Genomic DNA, 27,458 nt, shown 5'->3' on the forward strand with positions numbered 1-27,458 from the left:
TCCCCAAATCCTTGCTGTGCCCAGGTGGTGCAGACCAAGCCAGTGGGTGGGCAGCTCATGCGATGCCTGTGAGGAGTCCCACGTAGCATAGCCCTGCTTGTCCTGCCCATGGTGCTGAAGCTGCAGTGCAGGCACAAGGGAGGCTGTAGGGAGGCTGCTCCCTCTCTCTGTTTTGCCATGACCATCCTGCCCTCCTTCCTGCCCCAGGAAAATGGAGGAGACAGGGAGAGAGGCCACAGGGACTGGGCCAAACTTCATACCCAGTCTCTGTGACTGCCGACTCAGCGGGTGTCACTGCTGCCTTCAAGCTCTGTCCATCTTTTGCCTTTGGCTGACAGGCTCTTAGCAGCTGTTGCTCCCATCTCCTCCTGTCCCTGGCACTGCCAGCGTGCCTTCAGCTCTTCCAGTTTGCTGCTGCTGCCTGAGTCACGCCTCTGGAATGGAAGGCAGCCAAGGCACTATCCTCAAGATCCTCATCTTGACTGTCCTACTGGTTTTCTTCTCAAGGGTCCCACCTCTGGCCTCCTGGCTGCCCCTGTCTCAGGCGTAGGGAATTGCATGACTGTAGGCTTTGTACAAGGAGGACATCATCCCTCAAACACTCTGCCTGTTCAGATGCAGGATGGAATTTCTAAAAGGTCCCTGTGCTCAGCAGTTCCCAGATAGCACGGCATGTGCCGTGAGATTTATGAAAGAATGCTCACACTACCTCAGATTTTGCACTGAGCCTCTACCCTGCATTCAAAGTACAGGGATGATTAATGTCATTTTTCTGCAGAGGATGCAGAGGTGGGGTATGGAACTGTCCTCTCTCTTCCCTTCTTGGAAAAGTTCTGGCAGTGGTAGTAACAGATGTAAAGCTGCTGATTTGGAAAAAGATGTGTCTGGTGATACCAAGTCAGAATTTTAAGAACAGATCAGAGGCTGTAAGGAAAGAGGCCATTTCTTGAGATGTGTTTTAATTCTGGTGGAAGAGAATGCAGATCTAAACTCTCCCACATTTTCATTACAATTCCTCAGGGAACGGAAGGTGGCACTGTTGCTGCTCTATATAAAAGAAAGCAAAGGGGAACAATGATTATATTGCGCATTAGGGGAGTTGCATGATTTGCTCTCTTTTATTAATGAACATATTTAGTACAGCCCAGACCTCACAGGAGCAGGGTCACAACATCATCTTTAACTCATCCTGCAACATATCTGAGCAAGCTTCTGAAATTGTGGCTGTATTAAGCTGTACTCTGTACACAATGCTGAGAGGTGCTGTAATGTGCTCAGTACAGGGGAAAAACATTCAGAAGATTTTTTTGTGGTGAGAGTGGTGAAACTGGCACAGGTCACCCAGCGAGGTGGAAGATACCCCATCCCTGGAAACATCCAAGGTCAGGTTGTATGGGGCTCTGAGCAGCCTGGTCTAGTTCAGGATGCCCCTGCTCATTGCAGAGCAGGCTGTGGACTATCAGCTTGTGAAACTATCTGTTGTTACAAAGATGAGAAAATTTATCTCAGACACACTAACTTAAAACATTCTTCCCATAGCACAGAGGATAAACAAACAGTATGGATAGAGAATGAAGAAGAAACACTTTGCCTGAATTGGGTGAATAAAAGCATTTTTACTGATGAAAAATATATGTATGAAAAACTAATGTGAAATTATGTAGCATATGAGTAAGATCCTTCAAAGCACAGCTGAGACTGAAATGTCTTTGAAAAGGCAACAAACGCACACTCTCTTTACAGAGCATTTACACCTTCAATTGTACAAAATAGCCACGTTTTCTAAAATGCTGCTCTGAAATGCCTGATTAAAAAGGACAGTGAACCACAGTATCCCATCAGCAGCAGTTTATCACATCTATAAATCCAATTTAGATCTCGTTATAACAGGAGTGTGAGACAATAAAGAACAGTGTAAGAGCAGTAAAAGGAGCTTGTAGTTGATAATTGATACAATATATATTCCATAATACCAAAATGAAGATAAAAGTTTTTAATTAAATCAAACAGTTCTGTAAATGAATAATAAACACATCTAAGATAGCACATGTGTGCTCTTCTGTCCAGTTGCCTCCTGGAAGGAATGGAGTGACTTGAGACTGCAATTTACAGGATTTTCTGTAGAATGGAGTTGGCAACTTCCAGGGATTCATCTTTCACCAAGACAATATCATAAGAGTCCATGTATTTTTCCAAAAGCTCATCTACCTAATTGCAGAAGGGATAAAGAGAAAGACGCCCTTAGTTATAGAATTAATTACTGAAAGTATTTTTGTCACTAAAATATTGCCCAATCTTTCCACCAAATTCTGGGAATGAGCCATGCACATAATGTATCACTCCTCCAAGTGAATTCCACAGGAGGACAGAGTAGGAGTGGCCTGACCTAAAGTGCATTCCAGGACATAATACCTCATGTTTATTCTAGGATCTCACACATAGAGATACTGAAAGAAGAACTACTTCTGGAAGGGCAGGAAGAAATATAAAACTGAAGTTTTCTCTTGTCAATGCAAATGGATGTTCATTATAATGAACATTAGCAAACAATCAGTTGAGTGTCACTTAAAAACTCCAAGAAGTAAAGAGAAAAGAGGAGAGATTGCCTGGATTTGTTATTTGCGAGATTATAATTTTTCTCAATTATCAATTCAGTACTGAAAGGAGGAGGAGCCACAGGAATTTAAGAGAATTTTTATAGCCTCTGAATTTTACTTCTCTAGGAAGCAACTGTTTGGAAGTAGTTCTGTACAAAAACCAGGGCAATATATACTTGTGGCTCTGATCTTATTGGTTAGAAAAAAATCCATGAAAAAATGTTTGAAATGTCAACCCAAGTATAGGCTAAACACTCGGTTTGATATCTGAACCACATTATAACAGACCTGTTTCTAACTCCCAGTACTTCATTCAAAGCTTACAAGGTTATGTAAGGCTACTTACTTTATCATTGAGATAGCCAATCTTAAGAATGTGCTCAACATTTGCTACTCCATCTGCCATACTCAAGTCTCCTTGAGAATCACCCAGCAGTATGATATTGCTATTGTCTTTTAGCTGTTTGAAGTACTCTGTGTTCTTCAAGGCACCATCATGTTTGTTGTAAACATGAATCAATTCTCCTTTAAATCCTTTTAATATTCCCTATTGAAAAAAGAAACACTGAAGTTATTTCTGGTACCATTCAGGCAGGACAGAATCTAGAATCAAAGAGGTGATGTTACTGTTGAGCCAAGACTGAACTACATAATCTGTGTGAAGAACAAGATAAATTAGTTTAGAGTAATATCATGGCTGTGACAGCACAGTTAAGAGCAGGCAGACAGTGATCCTCTGCTTGGAGGAGTGTATATACCTATCTCCATATATATGTATATATGTCTATCTTGTAGTGTGTATAAATAGATAGTAAATACCACTAACAGTGTGGTAGTTATCAAGCATGTTTGATAAGAATGTGTTATCTCATACGTACATTTTCATCAAAATCCATGAAATTGGAAACCACTTTGACATTAGAATGGTAGACCCCAGCCTGGTGGATTACTTCCTCAAGAATGTCACCAATCCCAGCAGAAAATATGAACACAGGAATATTATGTTCACTGAGCTTATCAAAGAAGTTCTCATACCCTTCTCTGCAACACAGAATGAAAATACAAATCAAATCTCAAATAAAGAAAGCCAAGAAAAGTCCCAGTTTTTAAGAGAAAATCACATCGTCTTCGGAAAAGAATTAGTATTTCCTGAGCACTTTACTGCATTTCTTTTACCTCACCTTTTCAGGTCAGCAAGAACCATCAACCTAACACAAGGCACGTTTGCAAGAAACTTCTGCATCAAGCTGTTTACTCTTGGTCTGTATAATTTCTGCCCTCAAATCATCTAATCATGTTTTAAAGATTTAAAAACACTTCCCCCTCCCTAAGTACTCCAGAACAAGCAATCAGAGCTCACTCTAGCTACTATCAGGCTGTACATCTCTTTTCAATCTTCCTCACCTAAATATGTGACATTCTATAGGGTCATTACTATAAAACAAATTTTGTTTTTAAATCTTGATAACATTTATAGTTGCTCTCTCCTGAAAGATTTTTAGTATTCAGTACCCCATGTATAGCATTCTAGGAACAAGATAATATCATCTCTATATGCTTTCTCCAAACAGACATAGATTGGTAGAATTTTACATTTTAAAAAAGTATTGTGAAAGTTCTGGAAAGAATTTTAGCTTGTGGATGAAGATTCAATCAGCATGGACTTAGGCTTTCAAATAGGCAGAGAGTGGGTGCTTGTATGTTGTACAAAAATAAGGATTCAGTGAATGTTATAAACAAATACTTCCACAATTTAGGTTCTAACATCCTGTTTCAGTATTCCAAAAGTTACAGACAGTTCTAGAGGGCTTTCAAAGAGATGGAAGCCACAGCACATTCTGAACAAGGGTTTTGCTGTCTTTTAAACTTGCCTTCAGCCATAGAGGAAGAACAATATTTAATACAACATATGAAACATGTTCCTGAAGTGTTTCTCAAAGGAATTAAGTTACATTTCAAATTGCTCTTAAAAAAAAAAAAGAAAGATCACCAGTGCAATTTAAAGAGGATCAAAGTCTATAGAAATTAAGGCTGTAGAGAAGGGACTAAAAAAAGTTCCAGATCTCTGCTTTATGCAGTGAGATTATTGTCTGCATTTAGTTACAACACACCAATTAAATGGGAGCATGGAGAGCTCAATGTGGTCCAAGGTTAAGGTGTCACATTCTCATGAACATGTGTGGGTTTTTTAATTTCCTTTTCCTTCTTTTTAACTCCCCCAACACTCAGGAAAAATCTGCAGAAAATGCTCTGAAACAGATTGATATAATTCAAATCAAAAGGAACTTACTTCAGCATAACATCAGATTCCCTTACAATTTCTGCAAACTTGTCCTTCTGTAAGCCTTGTTCAATGAGCAATGCATGAGATTTATGGTACCTAGAACATAAACAAAAAAATGGGTTGAATGTTGCTTACAAAGGATCACCTTCCATTAAATTTCATGATGAAAAGCATCCTGTATGGTTAATTCTTGCTTATTCAGGTTAAGAGCAAAACAAAACCAGTTGTACAAAACCTTAAGAGATCAATTCAGTTAATATGATAGCTAAAAGCTAAGTACTGCCATTAATTTGCTTTTAAAAACTTTTTTTATCTAATATTAATACAATCTGAAAATAGGAGGTGTCTCTTACCATTCTACCATATATGGGTATTTCTCTTCAATGGTGAGAGCTGGATCAATTTCAATGGCATAGTAAGTTTCTTTCAGCTGCAATAACTGAAGGGAAAAAAAACCCCATCAGATGTTTAATGTAATTATGAAATACATTGGTGTTTGGTCTAAGCAATCAAAATAACACTCTTGTCAGGGAATACTGACAGATGTCTGTACAACAAACCAAATGCTTGTAGGTTTTTTGTTTACCTTTTTCCGACATTCATCTGTGATGATCTTAGAGTTATCAATGATGTCTGGGAAAGGGGTGAAAAAAAAGACAGTTAAACAAGATGATACATTTCTTTTATTTTGGTCTACAACACTGTAAATGGCACAGATGACAATGTGTGGTGACATACCAATATGCTTCCTCAGAACGTTTCTTACCAGCAACCAGCAAAAAGCACATTTTTCTTCACAAGTATAAAGATGCCCTTCCCTTCATCTCTGATTTACAAAGTCAGTTACAAGCTTTTGTATCTGGTTCTTGAGATTTAACTGTTTTTGAAATCATCCTCAGGCATCCTATATGTTTGACAGCTCCCACTTCTCCTTGTTTGTTCCAAAAGACTACAGCATAAGGATAAAATTGCCAAGAATTCTAAGGAGTTTACAATCTGGTTCTTGCAGGTGTCAGGACTATGATGGGTTCTTGAAAAACAAAAGTCAACCATACCATATTTAGCCACTAACATCCGAGAATTCAAAACTTAATGTTTTAATTGTGAATGGCAACTTATCTGATTTAATTCACACAGATTTTGATTAATATATATACACACAAAAACCACAGTCACTAGAATACTTTGTCAGTAGAATGTACAGATTAGGTAACAAGACAATATAAAATCTCATTTGGAAATAAATTGAATAGAAAATTAAAATACAGGAAAAACTAAAAGGAGCAAACAAATCAATCTGTATTAAAAAAAAAAAAAAAGTACTCACTATGACAAGTTGGACATCTTTTTCCATTGTAGGAAAATCTACTTAATGTCATATCAAAATCTGTAATAATCTATTTAAGGAAAGAAAAAGCAAAACTGTCTTACAACATGGAGGAACAAAATAAAGAATGGCTAGAAATTCTGAACGATCAACAATAGCTGCAGCTGAGTAGCATGTGTGTCACAGAACCCTCCCTGTTCTATTAAGCCATTGTCATGGAAGGTAGCATAACCCAGAAAAGTAATGTTTTTTCTAACAAAACTGTTTTTCTTATTCCTTTGCTGAGAATATTTTCTGAAATTACTAAGCTTCTATGCTTATGTCATTTACTTAACCAGTGTCTGGCTGAATTACAGTTGAATCAACAAGGACTATTAAAAGAGTTAACATGTCTAAGTTTTGGAGATTTCTTGAAGGTTGAATTCTATTACATATATATAGATATGCTTAAATTTTTTGGCCTAGACTAACAATCCCACAGTTTCTTTTATTCTAAACTCTTTGCACCTTTACCTGAAGTTTGGCAGCTCCACCTTTGATGAGGCCACAAATAATCTCCTCTACTCTTGCTGGGTCCTTAATATGGACAGTCTTCTTCTGAAATTCTGGCATCTATGAAGAGTAAGAACAAAGACATAAATACGCTTGCAGAGGAAAACCTCCTAGGCAATAGCTGCTATCCATCAGGTTGGAAGCTCTGCATCTACAAAGAGTTTCATGTGACATCAAGACATGGCCAGGACAGGAAGACAAGAGTAAGAAGAAGCAGAAAATGCTCTGGATGTATTAATCAATGACTGCATACTGTTCTGTTTGCTTACAACATCTGTTTTCATTTCCTTTCCTAATATCACTTTATTCAATAAGCTGACACTCAGAAAATGTCATTATATTTGTAGGAAAAAAGGGAGATATGTAGGAACAGGACATATGGGATCATCTTGTGACACTAGGAGATGATAAATCTTAAAACTAACCCTCTTTGCAATTAATATGCCTTTAAAGTATCAACAGAGATAAAGAAGACATCTATTGTTTCCTTGGGAATGCTGAATGAGTATCAACTGAGTACTTCAATACAACAAGGCTGTGTAGTAATCCCTCATCCCTAGCCAATCCATCAATTGCTGCTATTACCTATTTCATGGCACACTTTGAAATAACATGATATCACACATATTATATATATATATATATATATATATATATTCCTTTTGAATGAAGTATATTTCTTGAATGTTATGATAAATGAAGAATTTGGTGTAAAACAAAAACCCCCTCACACCCACAAAACCCCATTCTTCCCCAAACAGTTCCCCAAGCCTTTGTTTACTCTAAGAGTTTGTCCTCAAACTTGCAGAATGGCAGAAGAACTATTTATTTACAGGAATTTGTCAATGTAGCATGTATTTGTTTCCTTTATAATCATGTATGGACCCATTCTAAAAAAAAAGACATTAGACATTTGCAATTTGTCTAAACAGGCATTTATATAGTAAGCTTTATTTTCTGTTTATAAATGGGATTATAAAATGTTAGGAATTACATTTTTAACATTCTGATCCTTGAACCTTCCTTTTCTTGTAGCTAGCATGTAATCAGTTCTGCAATCAGCTAATTAAAAAAAAAAAAAAGGTGGGGGGAAGATTCTATTTCTGGACCCAGAGTTCTCGTATCACCAATTGTCAGTAAGCCATGCAGAACTCTCTCTTCCAGCTCTTGACACTAGTAAGTCTTTTATTCATTAGTAACAGCCAACTTGCAGCCAAATTGCAATTTGGTTATCACATAAGAAACAGGTGCCATTTTAAAGTATGCAAACATATGTTTTTGTAATGGAAATGACACTTGTGTGCCAGACACAAGAAGGATCCAGACATACCTTGAAATTTCAGCTCGAGTCCACTCTGCTCTCAGGTGGGAGCAAAACATTGCAGCTACAGCCTTATCAGATGAGCAGAGGCTCATCTAACTCTTTGATCAAAACCCCCCTCACCTATTCCTCACATTCCTCAACTACCTGTATGTTTAGAAAAGTTTGCTTAATGTCTAATCTTCCTTACTGTAATTTCAAGTCATTCAACTGGGAGAGAAGTGTTCTTTTTCTCAGACGCTCACTGAATAAATTTTCCCCTTCTGCCTGAATGTAAAACCCCAGTGTTCTTCAATCTTCTTTTGCAGAACACTATTTTCTAAATCTCTGATAATTCTTGATGTTGTCTTGGCCCACCCACTCAAACCACATTGTTTTTCCAACACAGCATCCATGACTGTGGGTAAAACCTCTCTGATCTGGTCTGACATGGCCTTGGCTGAAGGGCCCCTTTGGCCCTTGTTTTCAGATAGCATCTTTGCATGGACATTAAAATACATGCCCTGTGTTAGCAGTACTATGGTGAGAATGACTCAAATTCAGTTGGTAATGACCAAATATTCTTCAAAATGACTCCTAGAAAGAAACAGGTATTTGTGCAAAGTGTTAAATTTTATATTTAATTTTTTTCTGGATTGTATCTTTTCCTCCATGTCAGTGCTCCTGTCTTTGAGTAAAACAAATAATTCTAAATCCCCACTGTGCTTACTGCTACTTTCTGGCTGATATCCTCAAAGAAACTGCTGAGAACCGAAAACAGAAATCCTTCTAGAACCCTAAGCATGAGTCTCTGATAAATTTCGAAGTTTTTCTACCCATTCAAAAAAGTTTCACCTATACCACAGTATCATGTCAAAAATTCTATCCTGAACAGGGTATTCACTACTTCTTTGCTTTATAAATCTCATAAAGAAACAAACTCTATTAATTTCACTTTGATTGGAAGAATTAAGATTTTCCTTTCTGATCCTTTGGCAAAGACTTTTTCTGTAGAAGTGGTATCTCCTAAGCCAATATCCCTGAGTTCCTTGTGCTGTTGCAGTGCCTGGTCACTTCTTTTAGCACAGCAAAGCCACAAAAAGTACATCAGGATTGACTTCCAGCTCTCAGCTACTTCCCAGGCTGGGAAATATCCATCAAAGAATTCACTAATTTTTAGAGATATACCTTTACAAAGCATTTATTTATTCACAATTCGCAGCACATCTACCTTCACAAAACAAAATATCAATAATCTGTAACTCTTTAAAAGTGCTTTATGGTATTTCTTTTGTATGTTATATGTGCTGGTAAACAAAAGTAAGCTTTCCACTTTTTTCTGCATGTACAATATCCTTTATAATGAAGCACAAAGCACTTTGACTTGGTAATTTTTGTACTGTAAATTGACTAATCTAATTCCTTTGACTTTCAGCAAATTATATACGTATTTTTAGATTTGGAGTGCAAAAATCAAACAGTGAAGTCTAAATGCATGCTTTTTGAAGAAGTAGTTAAGCATTATTTGGCTTGCTTAGATACTAAGCAACAGATTTCCTAATACAACTAATTTAAACAGATGTTGGGGTAGATGGAGAGATCAGAGGAAGGGACTGGATGAGGACAATTGGATTGTTCGGTACTGTTTCATTTCAGACTGAGCCCTTTCATAAGTTTTTGAAACAACCTGTGGAAAAATCTTGGTAAACACTTTTGTAGATCACGTTAAACAAGAAATTGCTTAAGATTTTAAGTATGACGAAAGCTTCCTGCTTTGATGTTGTAAACTCATACTCAAGATCAGTTTATAAGATTAATTTATTTCTAACACACTCTTCAGTTTTGCACACAAATTGGTTGAAAAGTATTTTAATTTAGGGGTGAGAGAAAGTCTTCTGCAGCAAGTATAACCCAGACACTGTCAGTCTCACAGGCACTCTCAGAGGAAAAAACAAGTCTACATTACAGGCGTGGCATCTGATAAAGCCTCAGACAAATACGGTTAGACAAAATAGCCACTTTTCCTATCACTAGTTCCTTGAATTAATATTTGCAACTGAACATTAAGTAGCAATTCTTTTATTTATTCTTTCTCATTAATTTAGTAGAAGTAAATGAAACTGTCTAAGGACTGGGTAAATGAAAAGGAAACTGCAGCCACCAATTTTCTAGCAAACTGTCTCTTCCAATGTTTTACACTTCTGCCCAGTTTAGCTGTTGTTTCGTTGTTGCACATTTGCCATTCTTCACAGTTGAAAGAGAAAAGCAGATTCTAGTTGGAAAGAACTGATAAGACATATGAAAGAGCAAAGGGTGAAAAGTTTGGTCAATTTGATAAAATTTGTGTTTCTATTTACTGTTTAAGCAGTCAACTCAGTGTGCACATAAACCTCCCAAAATTCTGATGCACCAGTTGACTGGGATGAGCACAGATAGAGAAGCAGCCAACCAAAAATCTCCAGAGCACTTAACCAAGCCAAGAAAGCTTTTCAGAACCAGGAGCTTCTACATACAGAACTAAAACTACATAAGCACAGGAAAAGGAATTAAAAATTCATTGTGACATCTGAAAGTACATAATGTTAAATCACTAAAGTGCCTCTATTTATTCTGTCATATTATAAAAGTGTGAGAAGAGTTTTGCTTTCTTACCAAGAGCATCTATATGCTACTGAATAGTTCAGAGGCTGGTGTGTCTTAAAACATATGTATGACAACTCCCAAAGGTAATTTGTGGTTGGCATAGACACTGGCCACAAATACATTTTAGTTTCCAGTCTCTGATATTTTTAGGAGCCTTTGAGAGAAGGAAGAACAAAACTGAAAAATATTATTTTAAAGGATGAGCTTAGTTGGATTTATGAAAAATAAAACAATTATCTGCTTATTTGTGATAGCAAGTAACTGTAATAAGGATGTAAGAAATTATTTTGTAGCTAAGAATGTTATGGTCATACCTTGAGGAATGAACAGTAATGGATTCACGCAGGTTTGGAAATCCCCCAGTCCTACAAACCACAGAATGGGTCATTTACAACAAGGACAGTTCTGAAAATTACAAATCTATTTAGTACATGAGACATGCATCTGGGTAGCTGGGTTAAATAAAGAGAAGTATTTGTCAAAAAGACAAATACTGAATTCTAGTTTTGAAGTTTCTTATATACAACTGGATAACAGAAGTGCAAAAGAACTGCTTTTATTATCCAGGTGCTGCTTAGTACATAAGTTGTCTTCTTAGTATGTGAGGCAGTGTGTATCTTAAGTGCATGCTGTGTCAACTTGATTATAAAACAGGAGCTGGTGATAAGAGCTGTCGTTCACTTTAGCGATCTAGGTGAATTTACAGCTGCCATTATAGACATTTCCAATTAAGTATCCCAGGAAATTAAAAACTGATTGTGTCCGCAAGGAGTAATGTCATGTTCTGGAGCTAGAATTATACTGAATTTTTCAACGTTGGAGGTACAGCAGTTACTTTCCTACCCCTACCCAGTCCTGATGATTAACACAAAAATTAAAAAAAGAAATCAACTAAAAAACTCCATATAAAGGACAACTGAGTGACCTTTTGTGTCCACTGTCAGTAATTTTAAGTAGGGAAGGATGAGTTGATGAATTACTTGCTATCTTAACTACATAGAGATATGGCTCATTTCACAACCAACTCTAGACACAGAGCCTGAAATATTACAAGCACTAACTCAAACTGTAGGAGGTTGTCATCATAAGTCTGCTAAGTAAAGCTTTGACGAAGGACATAAAAAAACGGTGCAGAGTATTTTTATCCTGATACCCTGTAAGCCTACACTACTTGGCAAATACCAAGTTTTCTTATTTTATAAAGACTCATCTAGAATGGAAGCCTCCCAAAAACCAAATCATTGCTAAGAAAACACCCTGGATTATACGTAGACAGAATTTTAAGAGAACTCTATAAATCTCAATGATTGACAGAGTACTTTGTTAGGTGTCAGTAATTCTGAATCACAGGAAGAACTGTTCTCACACTTGAAAATGTATTAAAGATATTCCACAAAATTTCAGATTACCATAATGTCACGAAAAGGACAGGATAATAAATAAGATCTAAATAAAGATCTGGCTGTAATGCTATTGACAGGATGCGAATTTCAAGTATAACAAAATTTCTACTCTCCTACTTTGCTGGTAAACCTGCCTTAGACTAGACTAGGTTTCAAACCTGTTATCTTTTGATAGAGAGAGCACACAAGAGTGGGCTGGCAGGGAGAAAGAGCTACCCATGTTATTTCTGAGCAAGGCAAATGGAAATCAAAGTGATAAACTGGCTAGGGGAAAATTATTTGTACATTTTATTCTAATCTATGGTGACAGCTTCCAGGTACAAGAGTATAAACGAAGACTAAGTGACATTTATTTTGGGAACTGCAGATGTCCAATTTCAAGGTCTCAGAGTAGCTATCACATATATTTACTTATGGATATGTACCAAAAAAGGCAGGGTATGGCAGCAGGGATAGCTGTGAAATTTGATACCCAGAAGCTGCAGAAAATTTGTTTTGGTGTTCTTGGTCGAAGAAAGTAACAGTTTGGTAAAAATATAAAGAAGTGGGGCATATTCCTTAATTTACATGTTATTTTCCTTTTTTTTTTTTTTTTTTTGCTATTATTACAGAACATTACTAGAAGCTTACAAAAAATGTCTGAAAAGCATACAAGCTTCTCCATGTAATTTCTGCCGCTTGCAACATTTGAGTTGCAAGAAGTGAGGGAACCATAACAAAATCCACAGAATGACACTGTGGGGATCTTTTTCCTCCAAAAGCTTATGCTCATACATATATATAGCAAGACTGCCTATAATTCAGACAATTTGAATTCTGGCCCATGAATGCAACAGAGGTCCCTCGTAGCTTTTCCAGCTGTTAGTAGGCTTATATTTTAAACAGGAACATCAAAAGGTACTGGACATGACTGTAATCACATCAGTCACTCTATTATGTGCAGGTAGTCAGGAGAACTTCACTAGTTATCATGCATTCTTCTAGCATAATCTGAGCTCAGGACAGAGACTCACTAATTTATAATTCCCAAAACCATAATACATTTTATATTCAGATGATGCAAGCTCAAATATGGTAAGAAATCCTTAGTAACTAGTAATTACCAAATTACTATTTTAGTAGTTCTGCCAAGAAATAGCCTTAGGACTACTTAGTTAAAAAGCAGTTATTATGGGAATGAAACAACAGAACACTAAGTATCTTCAAAGTTCCTTGATAACATGCTGTAAAACTAGATACCCAGCACAGGTTATATGAAATAACTGAAAATGGGTTCACTGCTTAAGCTTCTTTAAGACATGGAACAGGGTGCACACTAAAAAGAATTTTTCCTGATTTACTGTGTTTATTTATTTACATATTATTATAATTATTGTGCTGGATTCTGATACCAAATTTGGAAAAAAAACCCTTATAAAAATTTGGAGAGAACGCTTTCACAGAAAACATGACAACAGCATTTCCTCTTGTGTTTTTAAAGGAGAGTACCTGTGCGTTGAGCTTAGGGCACTCCTGATTCTTCTGTCCTTGATTTTGTCCTACTGCAACAGCATAGGTGGCAAGCAGACTCCAGAGATGCAGGGCTTGCATGCAGGCTGCCAACAAAAACCAACCAAATCCTTTTAAGAATTGGTCTGCTATATTATGTGGTCTTTCTATTCCTGCTGTACAAAATAAAAGCCAACATGCATGGTACATAGCGACATCACTGTGAAAATACCAAGACTTCAGAATAGTCTCATACATAGCTAAAAGTAGAGGAGCATTTAAGCTGAATTAACCTATTCAATGAAAACCACTAAGTATATTTATTCCTTTGATGCTGTTGCTCATTCTATGCTATCAAATTTTTAATTTAAAAATACAGTTTTTTTAGGTTTTTTCACAGTCACAATTAACAACTGTAAGTAAGCCTTCAGCTCATAACCTTGGCTTAAAAACACAGGCAAGAAGACATCAATACTGCTGACAGAAGCTGCGCACACTTACCAGAGGGTTTTGCAGGAGCAGCTGAAGAAGCAAAAGAAAATTCCTCTTGCTTGAGACACACTAATATAGCAGCACAGGGTGCAGTTGAGGGCGTTTCCAAATACAGCCTGACTAATCCCCGTGCAAAACCCCAGGGTCCTGTGACGCACGTCAGCAATGCACAGCAGTTTGTTATGCTCAGCAGTACAGCCGACGGGCTTACAGATCATCAGCTGGTTCACCAACAACAAAACCTTTGACCTTCACTGAATGAACAGCTTTCATGGATGCAGCAGGCAAATCTGGGCTGCTCTTACAGAGGAAGGCAGTCGTGCATAGCAGAAATTTACTACTTTGTTACTTTTTAGCCCTTTTACAAAATCTTTCCAAGTATTTTAGGATTTCCTGTGGCAGTGCCACAAATTTCTTAGAGCTTCACTGACATGGTTTCATCAATGTTTTCTAAGTAGCACACATCTGTTCATGTAGAAGGAGCAACTGAATTAATGAATCTTTGTTTTGGCTGTAATTATCTGTGTGATACTGAAACAGGAAATGAAGGAGCCTTGTTTGTCAGGATTTTTGAGAGACAAGGCAACTCTACATAGTTTTAGAAGTTTGTCATTAGGCATGCTGCCTGATCAAAGACCATAACTAGGTGACAGAAGATGGATTAAAAAGAAATGTTTTTTAGAGTGAGGGGATGAAAAAACTATTGTCTAATTGTATTTTACATTTTGATGTTGTGTAAATGCTAGTGTCACGCAAAGCTGACTATTGCTTAGCAGCAGTGTAAACTTCTCTATTACTACCCCATAACTCATGTTCAAACTCAGGTTTATGATCCCTGTTTCAGGATGCCAGGACTAACCACCAACATCAGGCCAACTCATACATGGCCATTAATGTGACCAGTGTAATTGTCAGAGCTGAAGCAAGGACAGGTTACAAGTGTAGCATGTACAAAACTTGTAATGCTATAAAAAATCCCCAACAATAGCAGGACTCTAGAAATTCATTAGTTATGAGAATTTCCTTTGAAGGACAGCGTGCTTTCTACACTATAAAAAGAAAATCCAACAGACTTTCTGAATGATACAGTAGATCCATATGTTTTGTGTCTACATTCCAACTGTAGGCTATGTAGTTTATCAGGATTCCTCAGTGTATCTGACCTACATGTGCACTTTCATTTTGTTTTCAGACGTGTTCTCTGTTTTGAGCCAAGAAAACAATTGAAGTGAATACTTGAGCTAATACAAAACACACAACTTTAATCCACACTTATCCTCTTAGAATTGACCAAGATCCCCTGAAATGTACATGTTAAAGTCTGCTTTAACATGAAGCAGACTGCTTTCCTGAAGCAGTGAGAGTTTGAAAGATATGTTCAAAATATAACATAATCCCTGCAAAGACTGTATACAGTAAATTGAACTTAGCTGGCATTGGTATTGCCAGGATTCATAGCTACCACTAAACTACTTGTTATAGCATTTGCACACTGTTGTAACAGTTAACATTCAGAGAATTTTACCCTTCATAGTATTTTAATATAGGCAACATGCTTTTCATTAATATTTTTATAATAATGTTTGGGAAACATATGTATAGCGCAGTGTCTTAAATTAACACAAATTATTTGCACAATAAGCTTATGTCCCCACTAGATTTCCAACGTTAAAAAAAATGTTATGAACAATGAAGTAAAATACAATTGCTAGATGAATCATGTAGTTCAGGTAAGACATCACCTGATACATTCAGTTTGCAAAGAACCTGCCTTTGAGTTGTCAAGAATCTAAAGAAAGCTAGTTTCCCTTTCAGAAAGCTGGGGAAAGAAAAACAAGGTGTTTTTTTTTAAAAAAAAATATTTATTAATTATTATAAAGATTAAAAAACGAAGAGTTACAGAAATTAAACCCAACTCTAACAGACTGTTTTTGGTATACCAGACTAATTGGAAAGCATTTTAAATGAATTATTACAGTTTCAGTGAAAGCCCTAGAAAATGGCGTGAGCAAAATTTCTGTAAACATTAATACAGCCAACACCTAATTCTTAGAAAAACATCTACTCTATCTTTATCAACAGTGTACTTTCACTCTAATGAAAATGCCATACATGAAACTTCTCATCTACAAAACAAGACTGTCTTTGCAACTCTAAGAAATCTTTGTGTATAACACTTTAATTACCACAGCTCCTACTAACCACATTCTGTTACTGCTGATTTGAGTCTGTTGAGCATTTTGTTTACAGTGTTTAATGTCTGGTAAAAGAGGAGTTAAAATGAACACTGATTTTTTCATAGAGAGAGAAATAAACTACAGCATGCCACTTCTACTCTCGAAATCTGGAAGGTCATTTCAATATATTTTAAGAACCACAAACTCAAGAGGTGTAGTTATTTCAACAGATAGATTCTATTTTAACATTTTCTATTTGGCTGAGGGCCATATCTTGACTACAGACTATTCTATGCAGAAAAAGAGCGAGAGGAAAAAAAGAACAACACTGAAAACACTAGCTGATTTATAATTTATATAAGACTGGGAAAAGGGTCAACTTCATATGCTCGTGTGTTAGGTGAACTTGGTTTGTAGAGGATGCTCTCGAATACGAAGCACTGTAAGTTTTAGTCTAAAGCAAAGAAAAGCTGGTTCTACCAGTCCTTCCACACCTGTGACATAAGTTGCATCCATTTGTGGAAAGAATTAGCCCAGGTATATTGCCTAAGCAAGTAAGCTGAGCTTTTCCTTTAACTAATAAATGGAATACTTCAGCTAAATTGACGTAAACTTTTTAAAGATCAAGAAAGAGGCCATAGCTTTTTAGAATATTTCCTACAACATTGATTGAATCCTGTGTAAGGTGATTGAATCTTTGGTGTAAACATTAGCTAGTGTCTTTTCATGGGCTTACTAGCTTTCATTCTTGTTTAGGGACCCTACCACAACTGAACAACTTTTGAATATATCCCCATACATTTAGCATGTTGCTTGACTTTACTTGAGCAATACCTTGCTTTATTGTAGGGATCAATTTTAAACATTAAAGACCTGCATTTGTTGCCTAATTTTGCTTTTGTAATAAGTTTACTTAGTACATATTTTCCAAAACAGCCTACTTGATATAACCTCATGAGACAGGGAACGGTACCTGAACCTTGGTACTCAAGTTCCAAGACCAAGTAGAAGAAAGGAACCAATATCACCCTACTGTATTCAAACATGATTATTATTCATGCCCTAGTGAACTGAGTTAATGAGCAGCATAATGGTTCCAGGAATAGCTTTTTATATTTGTGACAATTACAAAGAAAGTAAGGTCAATGGTCAGTTTGATGAAGCTGGGGTACATAAAGGTTTAGAAGGCTGCCTTGCAGGAATTTTGGATACCACTTATCTTTGCAGTACAGGTTTGGTGTAAAAACCATGCCAGCCATATTTACAGATGGTATGATGCAAAGAACTATGATTTGTATATGAAAGTGTGTGTCTGTCATAGAGATCACTTGTGAGGAGTGTAAGCAATTCCAAAAAGAAAGAGCTTGAATAGCACATGTTATGAAAAAGTGCTAAGAACATATTAAAGACTGAATTCAACCAATTGTGATGAATCCAGAGATGGCACATGCTAAGAAGGTGAGGCTCTTAACCTGAATGGTATCACAAACCATACTCAACAACTCTTTTAATAGAGATTTTCTTGATCTGATCAGAGATCCAGCTTTCTTTACAGTTCATGGGAAAACTGGTGATCATCTAATAGTCTGATCATTTATGGCTATACTGAACACAAAGCTTAATGTCAACACGTACATGAAAACAACTCCTTAAGCTTTTCTTCTTCTGTTTAATACATTTCTCTGATGAGAGAATAAAAGATCTTGCAGCATCATGGTCCCTTACGCAGCTTCTTCTTGTGCTTACAAAATCATTCTAAAAGAAGAGATTTCTGTTGGTGATAGATCAACAGACATTTTGGATCTTACAAGAAAATGAAGAACTAATAATAACTAGGGTCTACATTCCAGTATTTCATGTGATCCTCTCAATTAGGAGTTCGGGCAAGAATTTAGTCTCAGAGAATACAGGAGGTACAAAACATACAGAACAGTTCTGGGGTGAATGAGTACAGCTCAGGATAGGCATTTTCTTCTCTGATGGTATATTAGGGGAATCACCTAATCTTTGTGCTTAGCTGCCATTCCCTCACTGTGGAGAGATTTAACCTCTATAACTGGCAGGCTAAAAGAAAAGGTATGTATTATTTAATTACCATTGAGTATCTGGAAATGATGAAGAGATCTTCAGCCACTTCTAATGAGTATCTTGAAAATACCACAACTACCTAGCCAAATTTAAACTGATGGGTTTTTTAATCTTCATTGCTTCTCTCCTGCTCTTGTGAAAAAAGAATATAAATATATTCTAACTGTAAGCAAGTTCAGATCAATACAATTTATCATTACACTTAAATTTTAAAAATAGTTTCTAAAGCACCAGGATTGAAAGAAGAACTCAAGGTTGTAACACCCTTTCATTGCTCGGCAGGGGAAAATGGAGGCTTTTTTCTTGGCCTTCCTATATACATTTCACTATTCTTACCAGAGCTTTCTGGATAAAATCTTTATAAATCCATTACAAACTTGGAGCTTAAATACCAAAACCACTTCTGGTTTCTCTACCCTACATGGAATCAACTAGAACTGGAAAAGGCCCTAGTTTTAACTCCATCCTTCTTTTTTCATGCCAGTTCTTCTTCTGAGAACACAGATACAGAAAATGCATTTTTGAAATGTAAGATTTTTTGATTTGAGTGGTACTCTCGTTTTCCTTTAATACTGCTATGGAGTATGTTGGAGTCTGCCTGTCTGAAAAGATCCATTTCCGTACAGAATCTAATGCTTTCTTAAAGGATGCTTACAGGTGAGGCTGCTAGTACAAATAATCCTTCTTCAAAATACCTAGGCAAACAGTGTAGAATTCTAATAACTGGCAGTATGTAAATATACTGTGGTACATTTACAAATGATTAATTCTTAATCAGCTATCAGGTATGCAAAAGCTCACCTTGCATAATGAGGTCATTTTCATGAGCCATACTATTTTCTCCCCAAACTGCACATTCACATGTATACCTTCTATAATTAAATATCCTGTATACATCTACATGGACATGCATTGAAAGAACTTAAACAAATGCCTGCTTCCCTAGAAGCTTCCCATGTAACACTATCTAGAATGGAATTTGCAATAAGGCCAAGGCTTGGACTGAAGCAGTTGCTGCTGATTCTCTTCTTCTCTTATCTGCTTCTAAGAAAAAAAAAATCAGCTTAGATTTTTTTTCACCAAGCCTAAGAATGCTGTATCTAGATCAAATAAACTCTGACCCTTGAATAGTGGAGTTGTGGGACTCAGTTTGAAAGCAAAGTCAGCAGGACAAAGTTTAATCTACAATACATTACCAGACACTACATGGAAGAATTAGATGCTAATATAATATTCCAATTAAATTGCATATTGAGACTAATGAAGTTTTTAACTGTTAGATTCTCTTTGATTACAAACTCTTTTTTTGAAGTTATTGAAAAAAAAATTCCATTAAATTGAAAGATGAAATACAACTACGAAACACTCCTTTTAAAGGTAACAGGCAGAAACATCATTACTTGTGGCATGAAGGATTGTTTTGACTCCACATTTCATTGCTTTATGGGTGTTTCTCTCTGCTGAATCCATTCAAAGATGCACTTGGATATTTCTTGTATCTCTGTGTACTTGCCTTCTGGAAGTGTTCAAAACCAATACTACCACTACCATTCTTTGCACGCTACTAAAGTACCAATAGTGCTACTGCTTTGTACTAATTCCTACCTTTCAGTTTAATGTACAATTTTTCCAGGGGAATGTGCAGACCAAACTGAGGCTTACCCATCAGTGATACTCACTGCAAGGCAGATGCAGCTGATAATAGTAAGTGCTGCAATAATAGCTGCTGAGTGAAAAAATCATATTTTTGGTCTGATAACTAGTAAGTTTCTGACGAAGAGGGAAAGCTTTAAGGGAACAAGATTAATGGAACATTTCAGTGGTATTCATTCAGATTAAGGTGGAACAAAACAACTCCTAGGTAAAAAAAACTAAACCACAAATAAACTTGAATTATTTCAGTGATCCAATTTGCAGAGCAGACAAATAAATCTTTAAAAAGGCGTGCAGGAAGGAAATTACAGTTAATGAGTGGGAAACAAGTAAGAACAAGCACATTTGAACAGGAATTTTCTTGGTGGCAAACCCATCTCAGGAAGTCTGAAAGTCTGTTTTCAGACATTTAATTGTCCAAGTCTGGGCTTTACCCCAGCCCTTTCAAAATAAAATAAAATAAATAAAATAAATTTTTTTAAAAAATATTGAGATGTATGAAAGTAGGAACCATATTTCCTTCCAGCAACAGGTATTATTACTATAACTTAGAGAAATTGTTGTTTAAAATTATTTTTGTAATTATCTTCTGAGGTAAGTCAGTGCAATTCTCTATTATTTTGAGGTATCAGTGAATGAAAATATTATAGTTACTTTTAGTATTTAAACATGGTGTCTTCTTTGACCTGTGTGCTGCAATCTTAAACATATGTCCACTTGTACTGAAAAATGCCTTCTCTTTTTTTTGGCCTTTATATAAAGCACTCTTGATGATTAGGCAAATTTTAAAAATTCTGTGGACTTTTAAAGGACACTGATTTTTTTCTTTTTTCTTGACCAATCAGAAGCTCCCCACAAATAACTTAAGAAAAAGTTGACTAACAAAACAGCCATAGATTCCATTTTAATGGCACATTGCCCGCCAGGCTGCTGCACGATAGCCACTGAACTAAAATGTTGCCTTCTGCAGTCATAATTTCTGTGATGTTTTACAGCAGCTGACCCCTGGTGATTGATGCCTTTTGGATGGGAGAAAGAGACTGACATCCAGCAACTGGTCAAGACGAGAGCTGTATGAAGACTGCCCAGGAAGAAGCAGTCGCTGCAGATCAACTGCTGCACAGTGCTGCCAGCTAGACTTCACGCCCTAGCTTTCATTTTACACACCCTCCATGACAATATAAACGACTCTCTTGCCCAGTTTTATCTGGCCTTCTATCCCTGCGCAGTGGTTAGGAAAGGAAGCCAGGAAGAATAGCTGTGAGGCGTTCCTGCCTCTCAGCTGTGCTTAGCCCGATTTCGGCGCCGAGCACCCGGCCGGCAGCAGAGACGTGGCTGCTGCTGTGCCCGGGGCAGCAGGAGCAGTCCCGCTGAACGCGTCCGACCGCAGCGGGGCAGAGGCCGGGAAAAGCCATCGCTGTGGGCCGGCATTCCCTCGGGACAGGCTCCTTCCGAAGAGCGGCCACCGCCTCAGACCCGGCTCGTGCCAGCGCCACCTGCTGCTCCGAGCCGTCTGCCGCAGCTCAAGCGGCCCGACCTGCACCGGGAGCATCAATCGCTCTCCTACAAAGCACCCAAACACGGCAATGACAGCTAACAGGGCGCTTCTCTTCTAGTGTTTTCCTTAAGCTCTCTCTCCAGTAACAACCCTTGGAGGAGGTTACACGGTAGTTCACTTGCACAAAATACACTTGTGTGTGCACACACGGAGGGAAGAGTGGTGGCTGAAGACGTGAACTAGCCAACACAGAAAAGAATATGTATTTTGCATGTATGATGTAATTCATACTAGTGAAAATAAAAGGTAAAAGGCAGCTGTGGTGGGGGTTTTTTTGTGTGATTTTTTTTTTTTTTAAAGGAAGAACTTTAGAAGTTCAGGCATTTTGCAAGTTTCCAGTCCAGACTTACATAAACTGTGATGTTTTTACATTTACAGGCACATTGCTATTGAATTCACTCTAGTATTCTCCTACTTATAAATGCATGGATCCATACCCTGGGTCTCTAGATTTCTTACATTAATCAGTTTAGATACTTTCTATAAAAGCTGGTAGTTCTTGTTAACTCAATACTGAATTGGAATGATATGCAACTTTAATTCATAATATGAACAGATTTGCAATGATATGTGTATTCAGGCTAAAAACGAAAAAATCCCTTATTACTGTTTATATTGTTTGACAGTTACAGGTAAACATGTTTAAGACTTGCAGTATTTGCTATTGGTTTTAAGCTGTAAAGAGTTTAATAGAACAGCTGCCATTATAGCTTAACTGGCAAAAAATGACAAGAGAAAAATCACTTAAAAATATGACTTAACACATGCAAGCATTTATAAAAAGGTAAATATATTTCAGAGCAGAATGAGTAATTGAAAGATTACTTTTCTGTCTTGGAGAAAGACTTTATATGAAAGATACAAGAAAGCAGCAAACAAGCTCTTCTGAGCCTATACCTACAATCTATTTTGTATCCTGACATGTCTACAAGGACTACTTGGAACTCAGTTTTCATGTACAGATCATCAGTATGTTTTGATAACTGTTATAATTTGCATAAATGAGTTCTAAAGAAACAAATGCAGAATTATAGATTTAATTAAGCTTCCTATACCCATCCCTTGTAAGAATGTCGGTTTCAAAACCTACTGAATTAAAAAAAAAAAAAAAAACAACCCAATGCAGGCAGGAGCAATTTCAGAAAATTAAAACCTACTTCTGAAACAGATAGCTGTATTGTAGGATCAGCTTACTATACTAAATGAAGTAAAATATTAGTATGTACATAATTTTGTCAGTGAGAGGAGAAAACAATTGAATTCAGTCAATTTTTATTCTCCTGGGATACAAATTGCCTAGATTTCTAACTGAATTATTTTACAGTGAGAATGTAACCTATTACTAATATCCAAGTTGTATCAACATGCATAATATTAGTTTTTCCTGCCCTGTGAAAACTTGCTTTTCAAGCCACATGTTAGGTGACTTATATGATGCACAGTGGCTTACATTAGGCACTGGTATCATGCATTATCTAGGTGCCATATATTATGATTATCTCTGCAAACAGTGTGTGGGCAAAACAACCTTGTTTTAGTAATTGGTGTCTACCACTGCCAGTTGATTTTTCTATTGAGGAATACAGTCTAAACAAAACCCAAGGTTTCTAGAAATATTTATACAGCATCTCCAGTACTCATGTCAAATTTAACTTGGTTTTAAAATGTTAGCAATAATCTAAAAATTATTCTAATAGTGTAGTAATGTAAGGGCTCTCAGTCACAGGTCAATAGGTAGCAGTGGTATTAGGTCCAAGGAGTTCTTTTACTTTTCACTACTTAGGTTCATACATCACAGTGCCATTCTTTATAAACAATATTATTCCCAAATGGATCATATCACTGCATGGCTCTTGAGTGCATACACAGTGCCAGTGTCCTGAAAAGGCATCATTAGAGGGAGTCCATCTTCCTTCCATTCCCCTTTTAGTGATGCCAGTTTACTCAGACCCAAACCCTTCTTCAGCTCTGTATAGGCATAAGCACATATGAAGGAGTTGCAAATACCAACCACTTGGATTCCTGAATATGCATGCTACACATTACACACTCCTCTGCTTTTTACTCTACTGGGAGGTCAACCTGCCAGAGTAACGTCACGGTTACTATAACAACTAGTACCAGCAACAAGTCAAGAATAAAGAAGTGGTGTGTGATTGCTGCCAGTTGTATCTTCATCTGCGGCATAAATGCTCTCATGCCCTATGAAACAAGAAAACAGTCTCACCAGAGACTGCCAGGTGAAAGAAAATGATAATAATAAAAAAAATACACTCCCCTCAACCCCTCTAACACTTATACTCACAGAATATGTTCCTTTATTTCTTAGGCAAACACATAAATAGCAGTTACCTTCCTTCTTATTAATTTCCTTATTTCCATCCAGGTGAACTCTAATACTGCAAAAATCCATGCATTTACTTCCTTCTTTAACACAATAAAAAAGTGCACTGTCCCGAGACAGTTGAGCGGCTGAAATGTTTCCAGTAAACTGAGAAATTGCTTTGAAGTTGATTTTAATTTGTCATTGCTGAACTTTGATACAAAGTCTCTTTTTCATGTAATTGCACCTCTCCCTTCAGGGGCAGATTGGAGAAATAGACAAATCTAAGTACACATTCTCCCAGTTTTGTGGAAAACAAACCTGAGAGAGGAAGTCTCAGTTTAAGGTATTCTCCCATTCTGTTTTCAACAAGATCTATTATGTTTCTTATTTTAAGAAAAAAAACCCCAAAAAACAACACAATAAAAAGCTCCAAAACCAAAGAGTGAGGAAAGAGCTGCTGAAAAAAAAACCCCAAGATTTTAACAACTGTATGTATGAAACAGACAACAAAAAATACTGTTACTCCTCTGAGAAGTTTTTTCTTACGTTAACTCCATATTTTAATTAATTTGGGCTACTGCTTACAGGTGAATGTTTTTGAAAGATTTAGGCAATGTTTTTTGCTCTAGTTTGTGAACACCTGTTTTCTGCTGAGCTGATCAAAAGCTCAGCAAAAAGTAATCAAAAATTGAAGTCTACTGGCAATACAACTATTTGCTGTACAGGAATACACAACTTAATTGCAAACTTGTCTGTAGCTTGAAAAATCCAAAAGACTGAACATTACTATAAGGTTTCATCTCTTTCTAAAATAGCCTCGAAACATTTTAAAAAAGTTACTGTGAAAATCTAATTAATTGTTAACCATCTCTTTAAATTACAGTAAGCAACTGTGGCTAACTTTTGCTTTCACCTGATTGTGCAAACACTTATCCAGTTTCAAAGAATTGGCAAGGTGGCTGTGCAAAGTAACAGCAGAAGGCTCAGAGAGATGGTTGTTTCTTCCCACACAGAGTGAAACTTCATGTGGCCATTACTATTAATGCCTCTGTTACTTCAGAAGTGGAGCTGAAGTAACTCTGTCTACATTCAGGAGTGCCTAAGGGAAACTCCCTGTTTGCAAGCTACACACTGTGGATGAAGACACAATATTAACATTTTAATTATTAATTTTAAGCCTTTTTTATCAAATAAGATGAAGTAATTTTAAGGTGTCTCCATTAAGCTTAAATTTCTCTACCAGGCTAACTGGTATGCTTAAGGAATTCACCTACTGAAATGTGAGCTAGATATTTAAGAATTACTTGATTTTATTATTCAGCAAGGAAAGAGGGTTACCCTTTTCCACAATGCTTGAGAATCTTTTCCACTTTTCTTCACCATAAGCATTCTTAGCATCAAAATCCTTGATATTAACTTGTCTTCTAGATACTCTATTTCATTTAAATAAGTTCCTGTCGTTTTAGCATTTAAAGCTGTATTTTTTTACACTTGGGTTTTATATTCATCTAACTTTATTCTGACTAAGAAAAAGAATTTGCTGTAGTTAATTATAATGAAATAATATTTCATTCACATAACTAAGGTGTAAATAGGCCTGCTCCTTACTGCTTTTGATAAAAGTTGTACATCAAGGTAATTCTGAGTCTAATGTGGATATAAAACTACAGTGTAATGTTCCCCAAAGAAAATTTGAACCAAAAAAATCTGCTGAAAATACAAGAATGAGCCCATAATTTTAATCTGACACAGAAGACCAGGCTGGTATTGGAAGAAAATACATTTCAATAAGGCAGTATTGTTCCTTACCACAATCCTAAATTACACTAAGTTACAGTCTGGAAAAAGCATCTTCTCCTCCACAGCTCAAAGAAAGGTCTCTTGTCATAAAATAAAACTGATACAGTGTTTTGTAAATGACAAACATTGAATCAAATCTGCATTGGTGGATAAAAGAAAGTTCTTCAGAATGCAGCATATTCAAATAAACCTCATGTACACATTTTTGCCCATACTTGACAAACTCAAGGCCTTGGTATGAAGTTTACATAACTATTTCACTTATTTCAAGGAAATTGCACAGCCTGAATACACGTGTCCATGGAAAATACTACATAAGAAAGAAGACTTGCATCTTTAGAACTAGGCATGTTTGCTAGGTAAAGTGGCAATCCAAACTTTCTGCTCTCCCACAAGCCATTGGAACTGTGCTTGGAGAAACTAAAAAACAAGTAATTCCAAAAAAAACCAAGGAAGTCCAAATTGTCAGATGACATGACTGATGACTAGAAATAGTAATTTTTTCAACAGTAAGTGATGTCTCTACAATTAGCAAAAACTCAAGTTAGTATTCTTCTTTGGACCCACGTTATCACAAACTGCCCTGCATGAATTCCACTGGCAAGCATGGCAACGCGTGGCCAAGTAAGTACTTAGGCAGCTCGCAATTTACATACCGAATCCTAGCTCTTACTAAAATCTGTTTCCACGTGTAATTATAAAAATTCATCAGAGCTTTCAGTAAAATTCAGCAGGGGACATCACAAAATCATTAGCTAACATCAAGTGCCTTGATGATTTCAGTTCAGTTCTTCGGAACAGTAGTGCCCAAACCACAAAATTTGAAGGACTTCCCCATAATCAGCATGTTGTCCAAACTAAGATCTTTTATGACCCGCTTATTTATAAGCATATAAACAATTTCCTAAACAAGTTTAACAAGGGCAGCTAGAGAGAGCGAGCTCCATCTTCCTTTTATAGTAAGCGCGAACAGACTGTGCTTCCCAGTTTCAACAGATGGTTGAACACGTGTGTGTGCGTGTCCATTTTTCTTTTAAACAAACTGCGAGCAGGCTTGTAAATTACCACCAAGACCCCCGGATACGTATGTATCCTACAGGTACCTATGGGCCGCACCGGGCAGGGCAGGGTGTGACCCTTTCCACACGCACCTTTTCCGTGCCAGTGGGTCACGCTGAGGTGGAAGGAACAGCTGCTCCTGCCTCCAGCGCCTGTTCTTACAGAAATCCCAAACTGAGCTCAAGGTCCCCCCTCTGCCCCTCCAGATATCCCCTCGGGATATCCGCCTGGCTCCGCGGGAGCGGCCGTGGGGAGCCGCCGGCCGCAGGAGAGGAAGGACAAGGAGAAGGGCGTGCGTCCGGGGGCCGAGGGACTCTCGGCCTCTTACCACGTACCATCTCGATGATCTTGGTCTTCTTACCCGTCTTCTTCTTCATGGTGAAGATGTACTGCGCCAGCACCACCCCGCCCACCAGCGCGCACACGCTGGCGCTCGCCACAGCTCCCATCTTGGCCACGGCGGTCCTGTCCATGATAGTAGTTCCCGGGGCGCCGGGAGCCGCTGCGGGGAAGCGCGGCTGCGCCCTTCGGCGTGGGCCAAGGAGCGGGATCCCGGCGGGTCCCCCCTGACCGACCGCCGGGTCGGCAACGACAGCGCCGCACGCGCCCCGCCGTCCCGGCCCCTCGCCGGCCGTACCACGCCACAGGGGAAAGGGGGAGGGAAAGGGTGGACGCACGGGTGGAGCTGGGCGCCTCGAGAGCAAGAGGTTC

General features: G+C 37.5%; 1 protein-coding gene across 7 annotated transcripts; it reads right to left on the reverse strand.

Moving 5' to 3' along the window:
• Positions 1-1,103: 1,103 nt before the first annotated feature.
• NT5C3A (5'-nucleotidase, cytosolic IIIA) lies at positions 1,104-27,361 on the reverse strand. Of its 7 annotated transcripts, XM_041407968.1 has the most exons (11): positions 14,096-14,135; positions 13,595-13,701; positions 11,018-11,068; positions 6,722-6,820; positions 6,209-6,278; positions 5,468-5,514; positions 5,235-5,320; positions 4,888-4,977; positions 3,476-3,638; positions 2,944-3,144; positions 1,104-2,208 (listed from the first exon to the last, which is right to left on the reverse strand). In XM_041407968.1, the coding sequence occupies exons 4-11, from the start codon at positions 6,818-6,820 to the stop codon at positions 2,107-2,109; spliced, it is 858 nt and encodes a 285-aa protein (XP_041263902.1). In that variant the 5' UTR covers positions 11,018-11,068; positions 13,595-13,701; positions 14,096-14,135; the 3' UTR covers positions 1,104-2,106. The 7 variants fall into 7 exon arrangements, with proteins under 7 accessions (XP_041263902.1, XP_041263901.1, XP_041263900.1 ...); XM_041407967.1 differs by lacking the exons at positions 11,018-11,068; positions 14,096-14,135 and adding an exon at positions 27,083-27,349; XM_041407966.1 differs by lacking the exon at positions 11,018-11,068 and having other exon boundaries at positions 14,096-14,235.
• Between the last annotated feature and the right edge of the window lie 97 nt (positions 27,362-27,458).

Source organism: Onychostruthus taczanowskii, unplaced genomic scaffold (assembly GCF_017590055.1).
Source record: "Onychostruthus taczanowskii isolate IOZ18803 unplaced genomic scaffold, ASM1759005v1 scaffold28, whole genome shotgun sequence".
NCBI lineage: Eukaryota > Metazoa > Chordata > Aves > Passeriformes > Passeridae > Onychostruthus > Onychostruthus taczanowskii.

Coding starts and splice junctions, on each gene's coding strand:
- NT5C3A (XM_041407965.1), bottom strand. CDS start 27,220: ATGGACAGGACCGCCGTGGCCAAGATGGGAGCTGTGGCGAGCGCCAGC. Junction 4,978..5,234: donor TACCCATATATGGTAGAATG/GTAAGAGACACC, acceptor TTTATGTTCTAG/GTACCATAAATCTCATGCAT. Junction 2,209..2,943: donor TTGGCTATCTCAATGATAAA/GTAAGTAGCCTT, acceptor TTCTGCAATTAG/GTAGATGAGCTTTTGGAAAA.